Raw genomic sequence first — 13,528 nt, forward strand, 5'->3', positions numbered from 1 at the left:
CAGCAAGATGGTGCGGGTGATTGACAGGCGGATCGGTGATGCGGACGCTGTATCGATCTGTTGTGATGAAGAAGCTCAGCTGGAAGCCAAAGCATAATAATAATGTTCAAATAAAATTTTCTAAATTGTTGTGTAACAGTTTTATGATTTTACCTTTCATACTTTTGAATTGTATGTTATATATTAAAACATTTATATAGTTATACAACACTTGGTGGTTTTATCATCTAAGTGTAGGTAAAGAAACATTTTGATTTTGAAAGTATTTGTTTTTCTCTTGCATATGAATTTAAAATGGTTATAAACTATAGAGTAGAATTCTATAATTTTTGGTTACTTTAGAATATCTTCATTTTATTATGATTTGGTAATTATAGCTCATTTGTTTGGTTTACGAATGAATTCATGCACGGACAGTTATAAGACACATTGAATCAATGCTAATAAAAATATGGTATTTTCAAACATCCATTTTGGTGGGGTATATTTAATCAAATTGTTTCATATCAATTTGAAAAAAATAAATAAATAATGAACGTACGTCAACAAAAGGATGCTGGGAGACGGTGTTACATTTTAAGCCGTCCGCCTTCAGGCTTGTGAACATTTGGCCCGCTTTCGTAAATAGTAGCCTTCGACCTCACCGACTCAAACATGTCCTAAAAGTAGCGACACAACTTTTACTATTTTCTTTACAAAAACATGTCGAACGTTGTTTCGACGAGTTTTAAACTGTCTTGTGTTTTGTTGTTCATTTTGTTGTTGAGCTTTTGGCCGGTGACATCGCACGGTAAGTGACGGCTATCTTAGCAGTCGTCGTGCTAGCAAAACATGACGCTTCCAATGGCTATTATGGCTATTTAACGGTCGTGATTCTCCCCAAAGAAGTACTCCACAAACGTGTCCAAAGTTTATAGTTCAGTGATTACAACTGATAATGGAGACACGTATTTTTGCCACAATCTAAAACGGTTTTAATCCCTGCTGTGAATAACCAAGTAATCGACACCCACTAGATATGTTTGTAGTTGCTTATATCAACAGTTCAAACATGGTGAATGTACCACAAACTATTATCGCCAAATAGTTGATTTTGAAGTTTAGACAGAAAGAAGCCCGAATTGGTAAATTTGTAAATAGCGAACCACAACTAGGAAAAGGATTACTGGAAAAGCAATAAAAATAAATAAATTCTTGAATACAGTGTTCCCACACTATTTGTGGGTGTTAGGGAATGGGCCTTGCTGGGAATCATGAAAATCTGTGAATAATTGACATCCACCCAAAATCCAATGGTGGCAAAGGGACCTATACCATGACCCTTTGATCGTTATATTCTTTTCCTCAGAGAATGATGAGTCGACACTGTCCGAAGAGGAAGGGGTAGCGACGTCGCACTCTGAGGGCGTCCCCGAATTTGCGGAAGATGAGGATCCGAGGTTTCTCAAGCGCCAGTTCAAGACTGCCGAGATGGCAGACGCCGTGATGAGCAGCGAGTCCACCATCGATCCGTCCGACATGGAGTCTCTCTTTCCCAAAAACGTCAGAGACTTCCAGTCGGGCTTCTCACCACCGTGTGACGACGGAGCAGAGTGTCCCGCTACGGGTGCCGAAGACGAGGATGCCGAGGGGTCCCAGCAGGTAAGACAAGGCATCCTTGCTCGTACATGTGGCCGTGTTTTGATGCTCACGGTAGCTTAGGTGACGTTGGAAATGGTCCGCGCTGCCGGCACCGAGGAGAAGAACGCCGAAGCCACTAAGACCTTCAAGGTTAACTGCGACCAGAGGAATGTCAGCGGTGTGGACACCTTGGCCGTTAACGTCCTCAACGCATCGCAGGTGACACACCTTAACCGCACAATCGGGATCACTTTTCAGTGAAGGAGATGTGGTAGTTATAAAAAGTCCACACACCCTCAAATGCCAGGTTTGGATGATTTCTAACAAAAAAAAAATTAGACCACCGTTTAACCTGCACAACAATATATATATATTAAAAAAAAAAGGAATCTTTTTGAGTTGGAAAGAACAAACAAACCCCAGAGATCATGTGGGTGGTATTAAGTAAAGGCCTGCCCGCCAGTAGTGGGTCGCTATTTTCCTAAAGAGTAACGTTGGTGTTCACCTCAGGACCTGATGGATTTCCTGAACATCAACGGCAGTGAGTGCTCCGTGGTGCTCTTCTTTACGGCCTGGTGCCAGTTCTCGGCCGGCCTGGCGCCGCACTTCAATGCTCTGCCTCGGGTCTTTCCCGCCGTGCACTTCCTGGCACTGGATGCCTCGCAGCACAGCAGGTGACCGCCACCGTCTTGGATATCCATGCGCGTGTCTTCAGTGTTGACGAGAACGCTGCATGGACAAGACTGTGTAAAAGAGAAGCGAGTGAGTGAGAGACAGTGACAGTGTGAGAGTTCGTGCGTGAGTGTGGAAGTGACTGAGTGGTTTAGTGTGAGAATAAAGTGAGATTGTGAGAGTTTTTGCTGAAGTTTGATTAAGAGTGTGAATGAAAGAAGGAGGTGAGTGCATGAGAGTTAGAGAGAGAGTGTGTGTGCAGTCGTTCAAGCGTGTGTAACTGTGAGTGAGTTTGTAAAAGTATGACTACCACCTAGTGGAGGCGTCTGTGTATTCCTTTAAATGGCTTCAGTAAAGGTTTAATAATCTGGTGAACCCCGCCCCCCCCCCCCCAAAAAAAAAAAAAAAAATATATATATATATATATATATATATATTTGCTATCCAACCCTCAAACAAACGAACAATGAGGTCAAAAGTCTCTCTATGGTTTTTGCCAGCTTGTCGACGCGTTTTGGGACGGTGGCGGTGCCCAACATCCTCCTCTTCCAAGGGGCCAAGCCCATGGCTCGCTTCAACCACTCGGAGAGAACCCTGGACACGCTGGCCTCTTTCATCACCAACCAGACTGGTGAATGCCAAACCAGAACAAAATCCATGTGAAAAAATTAACTGTGCCAACCAACGCGCACTTGTTTCCAAGGATTGGAGGCGGGACCGGAGAGGAACGTGACTGCTGCCGACCGGCTTGGCCCGCTGGCCGCCGTGCCCGTCGCGGGTGTCGACTGGCTGCTGGTCTTCTCGGTGCTCTTCATCGTCGGCTTCACCGCCTACGGGATCCTGCGCACCGACAGCATCCGCTGGCTCATCCCAGGACACGAGCACGAACATCAGGACTGACACAAACGCTGGACTCGATGCACAGCCCGTTTTTCACAAGCGTTCATGGAGAATGTTTCTATTAAAGACTCTGCGGTGAGGCAGCTTTGCAAGTTTATGAGACTTGGTGTGACAGGTGGAGTAAAAAAAAGAAAAAACGCATTCAAGCAAGTGACTTGCACACATGTACCAACTTTTAACATCTAAAGCGACGGCACATATGATGAGAAAATATAATTAAATGTATGTGGTCACAGTGTTCTTGCGGTGTACTTCAGTGCGGGGAAGGGTGGTAGCTCATTTAATATTGAAAATGTTTAACATTTATTCCATTTTCCAAGACACTTGGAGCGGAAACATCACTCTTCATTGAAGTCCACATCACAAATATTTTTCAAGTCAAATGAGATTTTACAAAATTACAAGCCAATTTTTTTTTTAAGTGATACAGTGTTGAACAATCAGTACTGTTTTTTCTGATATATTTGCTGACACGGAAGGTAATAAATGTTTCACAACTTCAAGTCAGCTGCCATGAAGAAAGAGGTCATTTTGATCAGGCAGTGACGTGAACAGCCCCAGTGAGGACTTAAGTAGTGTGTGTGACGTTGTTGTGAGGGGACTGAATCAGTTCACGAGTGGGAGGGGGACAATAACAACGGCAACAACCCACGAAACGCCACAGCATGTCCTGGTTAATATTTAGCCGGGCAGTCAGCAGCCTTTGGCCCCGCAATGTGCTCAGGCTCAGCGGCCCCAATCTGGCTCATATCTCTAGGAAATACTCTACTAAAATGGTGAGTAAATAATACAAATGAATAATAAATAGTCACGTCGCGCGTTTGTTTTGAATTAGCGATAAATCGGCACCCGCGTGGCCGTGCTGTGACGTATTACATCCACCTGGCCCAGTCGGTGAAAGGCGTTGAAATAAACGTGTGCGGTCGGAAAGTACTGCGATGAAATACAATCCGAGACTAATCTCGGGAATTACCTAAATTGTCGCTTATATCGGCTAAAGTATGAGGTCATTTATCTGAAAAATTTCAACTTATTTGTTTCCTGTGTAAAATGTACCATTGTCTTGTGTCGTGTTTATTTCTATTCCAAGTCGCAAGTCTTTTTGTCACAACTTTACGACGCTGAATTGACGATAAAACCATAAAATACATATATATATATTTAAAAATATAATTTTATAATTTAATTTATTGTCATTTCTTCGTGGGTCCCAGGCTGCGAGCCGTGTCGGTTACCATGGCGTTGCACTGCCATCTAGTGGCTCCAGCGGGCATCTCACACACTAAGCATCTTTCTTTTTAAACTGTTTATTTACGGAAATGTGTGCTATTTAAACATCAAAATTTGTTAAAATGCATTTTTGGTGGAGTCTTCTGACTCCCATTGGCTTGCTCCGGCTGATCGGGACCAGCATGTGATGGATTTGAGGGCCACGGGCTGGATGGAGGTGGAAGACCGTGATGCCATCTACAAGGAGCTTCACTTTAAAACCTTCAACCAGGTGAGTTCACAAAATTAAAAGAAAATGTTACAACAAAAATTACACTCATCGGTTTTGGTACCCAAACATATACGTCTTATAAATTCGGATACATAGTTAAGAGTAGCTATCAAAAATTGAGTGTGTCGTAATGGCTGGAATTTGGGTTCCTCCTTCAATAAACTCCAATTGATTGACATAATATTTTAAAGGGTGATGCTTTCAGAAAAGGTACGTTAAAAAAAGGGAATTTTAAAAACTTTGAGATTTGCGTGGCCACAATCATCACCTGATTTAAACCCTATTGCAAAACTGTGAATAATTCTTAGAAATGCCATCAGGAGAGTTCCTTTAGAGAAACTAATACAATTATTTTCTAAAATCAGTAAAATGGCATATGCTTATTATTTAGGGCAACTATCCAAATTAAGATTGTTGCGTGTCATTCTTGTTAAATTTATGGAACTATTTATACTATTCTACATGTATTTAACTCGACATAAAGTAGCGCTATTGTTAAAAAAGAAAAAAAAACACCCAAGTTGTATAAAATGTGGTGAGGGTGCTCAAGGCCACTTAGCGGACTTCCTCTAATCCCGCCGCTTGTTTTAGCCCCTGGGAAGCGTGCTGTTTTTGCCCTTTTTACACTTCCCCACTTTTGAAGTGGGGGGCTGGCCTCCCCCCGCAGACCGCCTCCTCCTCTCCCCTTACCGCCGCGTCACACTGCGTTAGGCTGACACGAGCCAGGTGGCCTTTCCTTTCGCAAACAAATCAAATTGGTTAAAAAGTTTCATCTGGCCAGCATTTAAAGAAAAAAAAAACCATCTTCGCAGGCCTGGTTTGTCCCAGTCTGGACAAATGTTGGCAAAACTCATCGTGAAACTCATTTTTCATCAGACATGCAGAGGCCTCATTTTGGCCACAAAACAAAAGAAGTTCTCAGGAAAATGACAATTCCAATTTTGCTGCGACGCACAGAAGCACAACACGGCAAGTTGAGCTTCAGCCACAAGTCCCGTGGGCAGAATTATTGTCTTGGAAAACAGGAGTTTAGAACCTTCAGACGCAGCTTCCCCCATCCCATTAAGAATAGAGAACCACAGACGGGTGATATTAGTGATGGGCAAAAAAAGAAAAAAGTCATGACAGTCTTAGATCTGTACGGCAGAAGATGGTCAAAGACAGTTTATTTTGTAATATCGGTCAAAAAGATAAAAAATTGAAACCCAATGAAATATTGCTCCAGCATTTTGCATGACTTTTGTCTTAAATAAAAAAAGGTGCAATTCAAAATATATTAAACACACCAAAATTCTTCTTCTACAATGCACCCTTGGCACGTGGTAGCACTTTTATTTATTATTTTATTTATTTATTTATTTAGCCATAATCATTACATTGCATGGTGGCGGTATTATTGAGCTTCTACAAGGAGGCAACGCTATGTAATAAATGCAAAGAAAAAAAAGACAATATAACGTTTCTATGTGTAAAAGCAAACAGAAATAGCCACTGGACCCATATTATATTCTGGATTACCTCGCAAATGGTTCGAGTTTCTGAAACCGTTCCAAACATTTCCTTGTTCCAATTCTCTTGTTGGCCTTTAGGGGGCGTTAGAGCTGCACTGCCCTCATAGAAGTGAAGCGTTTCCATCTGGATTTCCTTGCTGGTCCCCAAATTGATTTCCCTTTGATTGGAGCAGTGGAAAGTGTCGGGCGTCCGCTCCCGCCAGTAGCCCATTTTTTCTCATCAGACTCGCAGGGAGCTAATACCTCCCGAGAGGGCGGCGTCCAATCCTAATGGAAACATGGGAGCGGGATGGCGTCTTTTTTGAATAGCGCCAGGTTACTTTTTAAAAGTGTGTTTATGTGCTCATGTTGTTTACAGATGCGACCATCTGCTTTGTATTTGGCCGCGACCGTTTTGTTTGGAACGGACGCTGCATGCAAATTTGTGGGGATTACTCTACTATATGTATTGAAAAACATGCGTCATTTCGTTTATTTTCTTTAAATGACATCGTTGCCAGAAATGCTGTCAGTTTGATGTTCCTCAACAAAGCCAGCCTATATTTTTGGACTCGCTTAAATTCTTCTTCTTTGAGGAGCACCCCCTGAAAAGTTTAAAAAAATTAACCAACTGACAGAAAAATTGGGTGGACATGCATATTATGAGAGGACGCACGATAAAGTCTCAAGGACCTCTGCCCATAATTGAACAGGAAGTCAGCCATTTGGGTCTGAAGCGGCCATTTTGTTCAAAATTCTTTTTTGCCTTCCCTAGAAGGTTAAAAAATAATAATAATTCAGCCCCGACATCGATCTCACTACTGACACTAAATTGGATGGGCGTGTCTATTATGCCAGCGCTCACTACGAAGTCTCCCAAGGACCTATGCCCAAAATTGAACAGGAAGTCAGCCATTTGGGTTTGAAGCAGCCATTTTGGATGAATTCCTTTCGTAGTTTCATTGGAAAGTATGAACAATTCAGCCACTGACACCAGTCTCACTGATTGACACCAAATTGGGTGGATGTGTCTATCAAAACAGAATGCACAAAAAAGTCTTAAGCCCAATTTGAAGAAATTCCTTTCGTATTCCCCTGGAAAGTTAGATAAATTCAGCCTCCGACACAGATTTCCCACATGGACATGACATAGGGTTGATGCACGCATCAGGTCAAGATGCACGGAAAAGTCTCGAGCGTGTGCCGAAAATTGAACAGGAAGTGGGTCAGTTGGCATTTTTGGGTGAATTTGTTTAGTAGCCCCCCTTGGAAAGTTTAGACCCCCCCCCCCCTCACACCAGTTTCATTGATGGACTCCAAATTTGGTCAATACGTCTATCATTAAAGGACGCATGAAAAAAAGTGAACAGTAACTCATCCATGTTGGTTCAAAGCAGGCATTTAGAGTTCGCGAGACCACTTGTGCACTAAGAGAAGACGTTCAAAAGTTGCCCTGACGAACACCATCTTTCCGTCATCCTTCGTGAATCAGGAAATCGCCTGCGAGTTAACAAGCAGAAGGAGAATCTAGACTTTTGTTAACACTCAGGCCTTGGCTGAGGTCACGCCGGCTGCGCCAGCTGGAAGCTTCTGGAAGGACAAATGAGACGTAAGAGGCGCGGCCCCCACAATCGGCCTCATTGGCCGCCGCTGTTCGAGTCCTTCCAAAGTGGGGGCGTGGCCACGCACTAACCGTCGGGTGCTTGATTGGCGTCCTGACAAGAGTGTGTGTTCGTGCGCGTGTGTACGCACGGCCCGGCGAGAGGCGAGGCGCAATCTGCATGCACTTAGTCCTGGCAAGGCAGAGCGGGCGCTCGTCTTAAGCCCCCTTTTGGACGGCGCGGCGGCGGAAAGCCGATCTGTAAATAACAGACATGTGTTCCTTCCAGGCGGCGGCCGCGGTCGGAGCGTCTCATCCCGTGTTGTGTGACAATCACGCCATAATAGCTGCAAAATAGCCGATGGGGAGGGAGTGGGGGTTTAGCGGGGCGACTGGTGTGGTTCTGATTATTGTAGGTGGGGGCCTGCGGAGCGTCACATCAAATTAGCGGACTTTGACAGCTCCGCCGCCAGAATGGGGGTGGCAAACCGGTGTTTTGTGCACCTTTCTTCAGGTTTCTGATTGGCTGAAATGATGTCATTAGGGTACGTTCCCAATCGGTGACGGCGTGAATGGTCGGCTATCGACATGTGCCACAAGGCTCCAAATTTTTTTTAAAGAAAATGCAATTGGTTGCGGACCAATTTTGCTAATCAGTGATTTCATTTGAGGAATTTTTGTTTTTTTGCAGGCACCTGATTCAATTCACAAATATGACAATATAGCAATTTTTTTGTTATGTAATCAACATTTTCTTTCTTAAATCCTTATTTTGTATAGCAGCAAACTATATGTTCTTGTCTAGAAGCAAAGCTAAAGGGTCGCGGGCGCGCCGGGGCCTATTCCAGCTGTCAACGAGCAGTCGGCGGGGTATTATAAAGGCTTAAAACAGTATGAATATACATATAAATTTAAAGAGCCCTCCTCTCTGTCGTATGGTGTAAGATACTGTAAGTCATTTCTGGTTCTGGCGAGAATGCAGACACTTAATAATTGTCCTGCTATTTTGCTGTTCAAACTTGGGATGTTCTCTGATTTAATGCAGTCAGCCGTGTCAATCTTAGGTTAGGTTAGCTTAGCAATTAGCGCGGCTTCTCCAACTTTCCTCGTCATCCCATTATGAGAACGATACTTGTCACAACATGAGTGTAGAGTTTTCGCCCATCAAATTTTGCTGATTGGCCAAAATTGCCGGGCAGACAAAGCATTGATGGGCTGAGTCCTTGACCCCCGTTGACATGGTCCGTGTCCAAGTGGGGGGCCGTTAGCGTACTGACCCCCTCCACCCCCACCCAACCACCACTTGGCCGCCACCATTGTGTCCTGCCACTCCCGTTACTGCCCCTGAGGGAGAAGGCCAATGTCTGGCGGCCTCTCTGGACATTCAATTCCCAATCATTTGTACTTTGGGATTAGTGGACCCCCACCCACATCAACCCCCCTCTACCCGCCTTAGACAACCCCACCTTCATTTCTGTCACCCAGATCTACTTCTTCGCAGGGTTCATGTTGCATCCCACTTCTTCTTTTGTTTCGCATTCTACTCTCTTCTAAACTTGAGCTGTGTGCTCACCTACCACAATGTTTGCTCCACTTGGAAAAGCTCATGACCTCATTTTTTTTTTCTTAATCATAATAATGTTTCCAATCTGTCACGTCTAGCTATGCCTAAAATGAGGTAATAATGGTCAAAATGTTAGTCCCAAGTGCTAATTATGTTAGCGGATTTGCTAAAGCTGAGCGTCATGATGTGGAATTGCTTTGTGTCTCCAAGCTAGCTAGCTGCTACCTTTGACACAAATCGCAATGACCTCATCCAAAAATATTATTTTTTACATAATCATGACAATTTTTTTTCAACAAGTCAACTCTGTGATCAAAATACAACATACTCTGGAAAGTATTGTATTTGTCGACAAGTTAGCTATCTGCCGCCTTTGAAGTAAATGAATTTTCCTGTCAAATGCACACTATAATTGCCATAATTTTTGTAGATTTTTTATTTTTTTTTTACAATGATCAAAATAGGCGAAAGCTGTTTGTAATGCGATGTAGTAATACTGTCAGCAGTTTCGCAAAGGCTAACGTGGGCCGTAGCTTGGCTAAATTGTTTCTGTGTTGATGATTGAGCTGGTTTTGAAACAAATTACTTCTTTATGACTTGTAATTGCAACTAATGTATATATTGTAATATGATAAGCTTTCATAATGACGAAAAAAATGTGGCTGTTAGTAGAGTATGAATGGAACATATGTATGTATTATTATATGTGATAATCAGTTTAAATTTAAAATATTTCGAAGAAGCGAACAAGTCTTCGACGAAGCACTCAATGCGATGGGCTCGTCCAAGTTGAGCGAGGACAACAGCTGACACCACGCCGACAAAAAGCAGAGCCCCTCGGACGTCAAATTGGTGGCAGCCGGGTCAAGTTGCAGGAATATGCCAATTACTTCAATTGATCGGCCGGGCTTGATAACCAATTGGACGCTCGGGCCGCCAGGTCGCCTTACGCCTCCAGATTCGGGGCGGGGACTTTTTACTGAAACTGGAAAGCAAAGAAGCCGCGTAAGGCAATTTCCTGTGCGAGTAATGGTGTTTGGTCATGTCAGGTGGCGCAGGGCGGCCATGTAAACAATGGCCTTTCAGTTGATCTAATTAGGCAAGGAGGAAGTGTTTAGGGGCTTAATTGAGATTGCAGTGGGAAATTGCTCTGAAATAGGGCCGGCCAGCGCTTTACTCGCGGTGGGCAATGACGAGGGATTTCGCTGGGGACTTTGTAGATAATTACAAGGAGGGTAATGGCTGCATGCGTCCTGATTGGAGAGCTCCACATGCCAAACGGCAAATAGGGAGCGTGCGTGCTTGCGTGCGTGCGTGCGGCCGCCGTCGTCTTTTTTACAGGAAGTAAGCGGCATATTTTCAGGAAGCGCTGTCCCAATTGCAAAAAAAAAAAAACCTTCACCAATATGTGTCATGGTCAAGTTACATGGAAATGCAAATGTTTTTACTGCATTTATTTTTTTTAATGTTATTAACTTATTTTTAAAAATATTTTCTAAAATTTTTCTTCAGTTTTTCAGGTATTTTTATGTCATTGAAAATAATAACTTTCTCAACAGTGTTTCTTCCACTAATGCACAAAATGTACAGTGCACTTGTATTTTTAAAATTGTATATTTCAAGGTTAGCAAAGTTCCAAGTTAAATTGAAATTTTCAAACATATTTTGAATGAGAAGACTTTTTTTCAAGGGTATCGTTGCATTATACTTACACAAGAAAAAAAGTCCCAACATGACTAGTACAATACAATAATTGTTGAAAATGTTTTTTTTTTTAGTTTTTTTTAACTCTTGAATTTTTCGTTTTGTGATTCGTTTCAGGCATTCGGCTTCATGTCGCGTGTGGCGCTGCAGGCCGAGAAGATGAACCATCACCCCGAGTGGTTCAACACTTACAACAAGGTGGACAGCAACAACCACCGCCCACACACGTTTTCCGTCATGGCGTCATGAAAGGGCCACACAAATTCGTCACACTCAAAAATATAAAACCACACTACGAGTTGCAAGTTTATTTCATTGCAAATATACTTTGTTGATTGAACATATTTTTTTCATTTAAACAATCCAAATATAATTACTCGAAACTCTCTGACAATGAAGCCAATTTTATTTCAATTTATTTTTTTGTGATTTAATTTAATTTTTTTTAAATTTTTTTTTTTTAATGTAATTAAAAACCCGACAAGCCATTTCTGAATGAAGCAAATTCACAACAATGGAACTATCTGACATTTTATGCATTTATTATCTGATTTGTTTTCATTAATTGGTAATTATTTTATTTAAAAATACATAGTTCATTCTTAAATCAGAAACAGGAAGTCAAAAAGTATGTTAACAATATTAGTAAACCTTGAAGACATATGAAAAGACGTAAGAAGACCGAAGAGCATAAAAGTATATGATACATTTGCTAAAGTGAGAAATAAAATGCCAAATGAAGTCTTTGTAGATGCTGTTGCTGGCCAATGAAATCTTTCTGTGTGTGTGTGTGTGTGCGTGTGTGTGTGTCTGTGTGTCAGGTGCACATCACGTTGACCACGCACGACTGCGGCGGGCTGTCCAAGCGAGACGTCAAGATGGCCAAGTTTATTGACAAGGTTGCTCTTTCCATGTAATTTAACAAAGAATATAAAAATATATTTTTAAAAATAATATTTTTATCATGATTATTCTTATCACCGTTGGCGTTGACATGCTAGCTGGTGGTTGCAGACGCATTACCATCCATCTGTGATAGTTTTCAGTCATTTGTGGCTTTTTCTTTTTTTTTTTATTTGTGTATTTTTAATACAGATTATTAGCCAATCAGAATTGGCCTTTCTTTTACTGGATTAAAATTGATGCAAGTTCAGACGTGTGTATAATCTTTGGCCGATTCAAGCGACTATGCGGACAAACGCCTCAGCCTGCATTTTTCCAGGGTTTGTTTGCGGGTTTAGTGTAGAAGGGGGGGGGGGCAGGCTGATTTGATTTGCGCTTTATTGTCTCTCGGCCCTGTTTGAGTCAAGAAGATGGGCCAATAAAAATAGAAGAAGCCACATCAACAATTGTCGTCTCCAGAGAGAGCTCCTCCAGAAAATGCAACTCAACTTTTATTTATGGAGCACTTTTAGAACTTCCAAAGCTGCATAGAAAGTGCTAGAGTTCACGCCTATGAAAACGAAGGTGGTTCATAAATTCAAGTAATGACATCACTCGGAGGGGAAAAAAAAACTGAAAAGTCTCAGCTGACTTTTTTTTTATTCATTTTTATTTATTTTTTTTAAATATAGATTCTTAAGAAGATTAACAGTCCAGAGTTTCTACACTGATTTTGTTTTTTGACCAACGTGAAAACCAGACAGATGAGAAATTAGAAGACTGCGACAAGTTTGGGGGGAGGACCCAAAACATGAATTTGATTTTAAAAATTGTATTTTCCTTTGAAGGTCTGTCATTATTTTTTTTTCTGTGTGGTGTTCTTTGAAATATTGATCTCCTTAAAATTTTAATGTCACGTTATGTCTTCATTTGACTGAATCTATGTGTATTTTTCTCACTCAGGAGGCCCATAATACTTTTTGAGTCAGTTTTTATTTTTTGACCAATTACTTTGAATATAATTGCATGTTGTGTCATTTGTACATTAACGTGCTCTTTATTTAAGTGTGTTTTTGTTTCATTTATGGACTCAGTGGCGCGCCAGGGTCTCTGTGGCCGACCAGCATTGGCGAATTGTGGACACTCTGTGTGCACATCAACCGTTTATTCAGCCACACACACGCACATGCACACACAAAGAGACAGTTGCACGGGGTTGCTGCCCGACTAGTCGGCTCATCCTAATCCCAAAATGAGTGCGCAACCATGGGGCGGCTGTGTGTGTATTTCATATCCCCCAGCACAAGCTTGTAACATCATACTCGATGATTGGACTTAAGTTGGACTTTTGTTGTCAGGTTGTGCATCTATTGCATCCAGATTCCACTTTGCAATATTTCGTACGAAATCTTCAGGCCCATAAAGGAGCTGCAGCAGCATTTTGCAGGCCGTCTAGTGCAAAGCAAAAGGTGGCGCTATAATTCATGGTCATCATGCCCATTTCAACAACTGAGAAGCCAAAAGAAAGTCATCTCTGGAAAAGGCACAAATGTAGCAAATTTACTTTATTGTATTTGATTGAATTGTACGCAGTT

At 42.0% G+C, this 13,528-nt stretch overlaps 2 protein-coding genes across 2 annotated transcripts; both read left to right on the top strand.

Moving 5' to 3' along the window:
* Nucleotides 1–563: 563 nt before the first annotated feature.
* Nucleotides 564–3,432, top strand: txndc15 (thioredoxin domain containing 15). Its single transcript, XM_088279233.1, has 7 exons — nucleotides 564–790; nucleotides 1,349–1,641; nucleotides 1,702–1,839; nucleotides 2,131–2,294; nucleotides 2,793–2,923; nucleotides 2,996–3,244; nucleotides 3,289–3,432. Exons 1-6 carry the CDS (start codon nucleotides 703–705, stop codon nucleotides 3,190–3,192), a joined length of 1,011 nt encoding a protein of 336 aa, XP_088135359.1. The 5' UTR covers nucleotides 564–702; the 3' UTR covers nucleotides 3,193–3,244; nucleotides 3,289–3,432.
* A 339-nt stretch (nucleotides 3,433–3,771) lies between these two features.
* Nucleotides 3,772–12,204, top strand: LOC148320141 (pterin-4-alpha-carbinolamine dehydratase 2). The gene is made up of 4 exons (XM_088279234.1): nucleotides 3,772–3,968; nucleotides 4,562–4,693; nucleotides 11,169–11,249; nucleotides 11,873–12,204. Exons 1-4 carry the CDS (start codon nucleotides 3,858–3,860, stop codon nucleotides 11,966–11,968), a joined length of 420 nt encoding a protein of 139 aa, XP_088135360.1. The 5' UTR covers nucleotides 3,772–3,857; the 3' UTR covers nucleotides 11,969–12,204.
* Nucleotides 12,205–13,528: the final 1,324 nt, after the last annotated feature.

The sequence above is a fragment of the Idiotropiscis lumnitzeri genome, chromosome 17 (genome assembly GCF_059441095.1).
Source record: "Idiotropiscis lumnitzeri isolate Australia: NSW breed Sydney's pygmy pipehorse chromosome 17, RoL_Ilum_1.0, whole genome shotgun sequence".
Lineage (NCBI taxonomy): Eukaryota > Metazoa > Chordata > Actinopteri > Syngnathiformes > Syngnathidae > Idiotropiscis > Idiotropiscis lumnitzeri.

Excerpts from the sequence above, each read along its gene's own strand:
- txndc15 (XM_088279233.1), top strand. The coding sequence starts at position 703 with ATGTCGAACGTTGTTTCGACGAGTTTTAAACTGTCTTGTGTTTTGTTG. Across the intron at positions 1,840-2,130 it reads ACGTCCTCAACGCATCGCAG|GACCTGATGGATTTCCTGAA; the intron begins GTGACACACCTT and ends TGTTCACCTCAG. Across the intron at positions 2,924-2,995 it reads TTTCATCACCAACCAGACTG|GATTGGAGGCGGGACCGGAG; the intron begins GTGAATGCCAAA and ends CTTGTTTCCAAG.
- LOC148320141 (XM_088279234.1), top strand. The coding sequence starts at position 3,858 with ATGTCCTGGTTAATATTTAGCCGGGCAGTCAGCAGCCTTTGGCCCCGC. Across the intron at positions 4,694-11,168 it reads ACTTTAAAACCTTCAACCAG|GCATTCGGCTTCATGTCGCG; the intron begins GTGAGTTCACAA and ends GATTCGTTTCAG. Across the intron at positions 11,250-11,872 it reads GGTTCAACACTTACAACAAG|GTGCACATCACGTTGACCAC; the intron begins GTGGACAGCAAC and ends TCTGTGTGTCAG.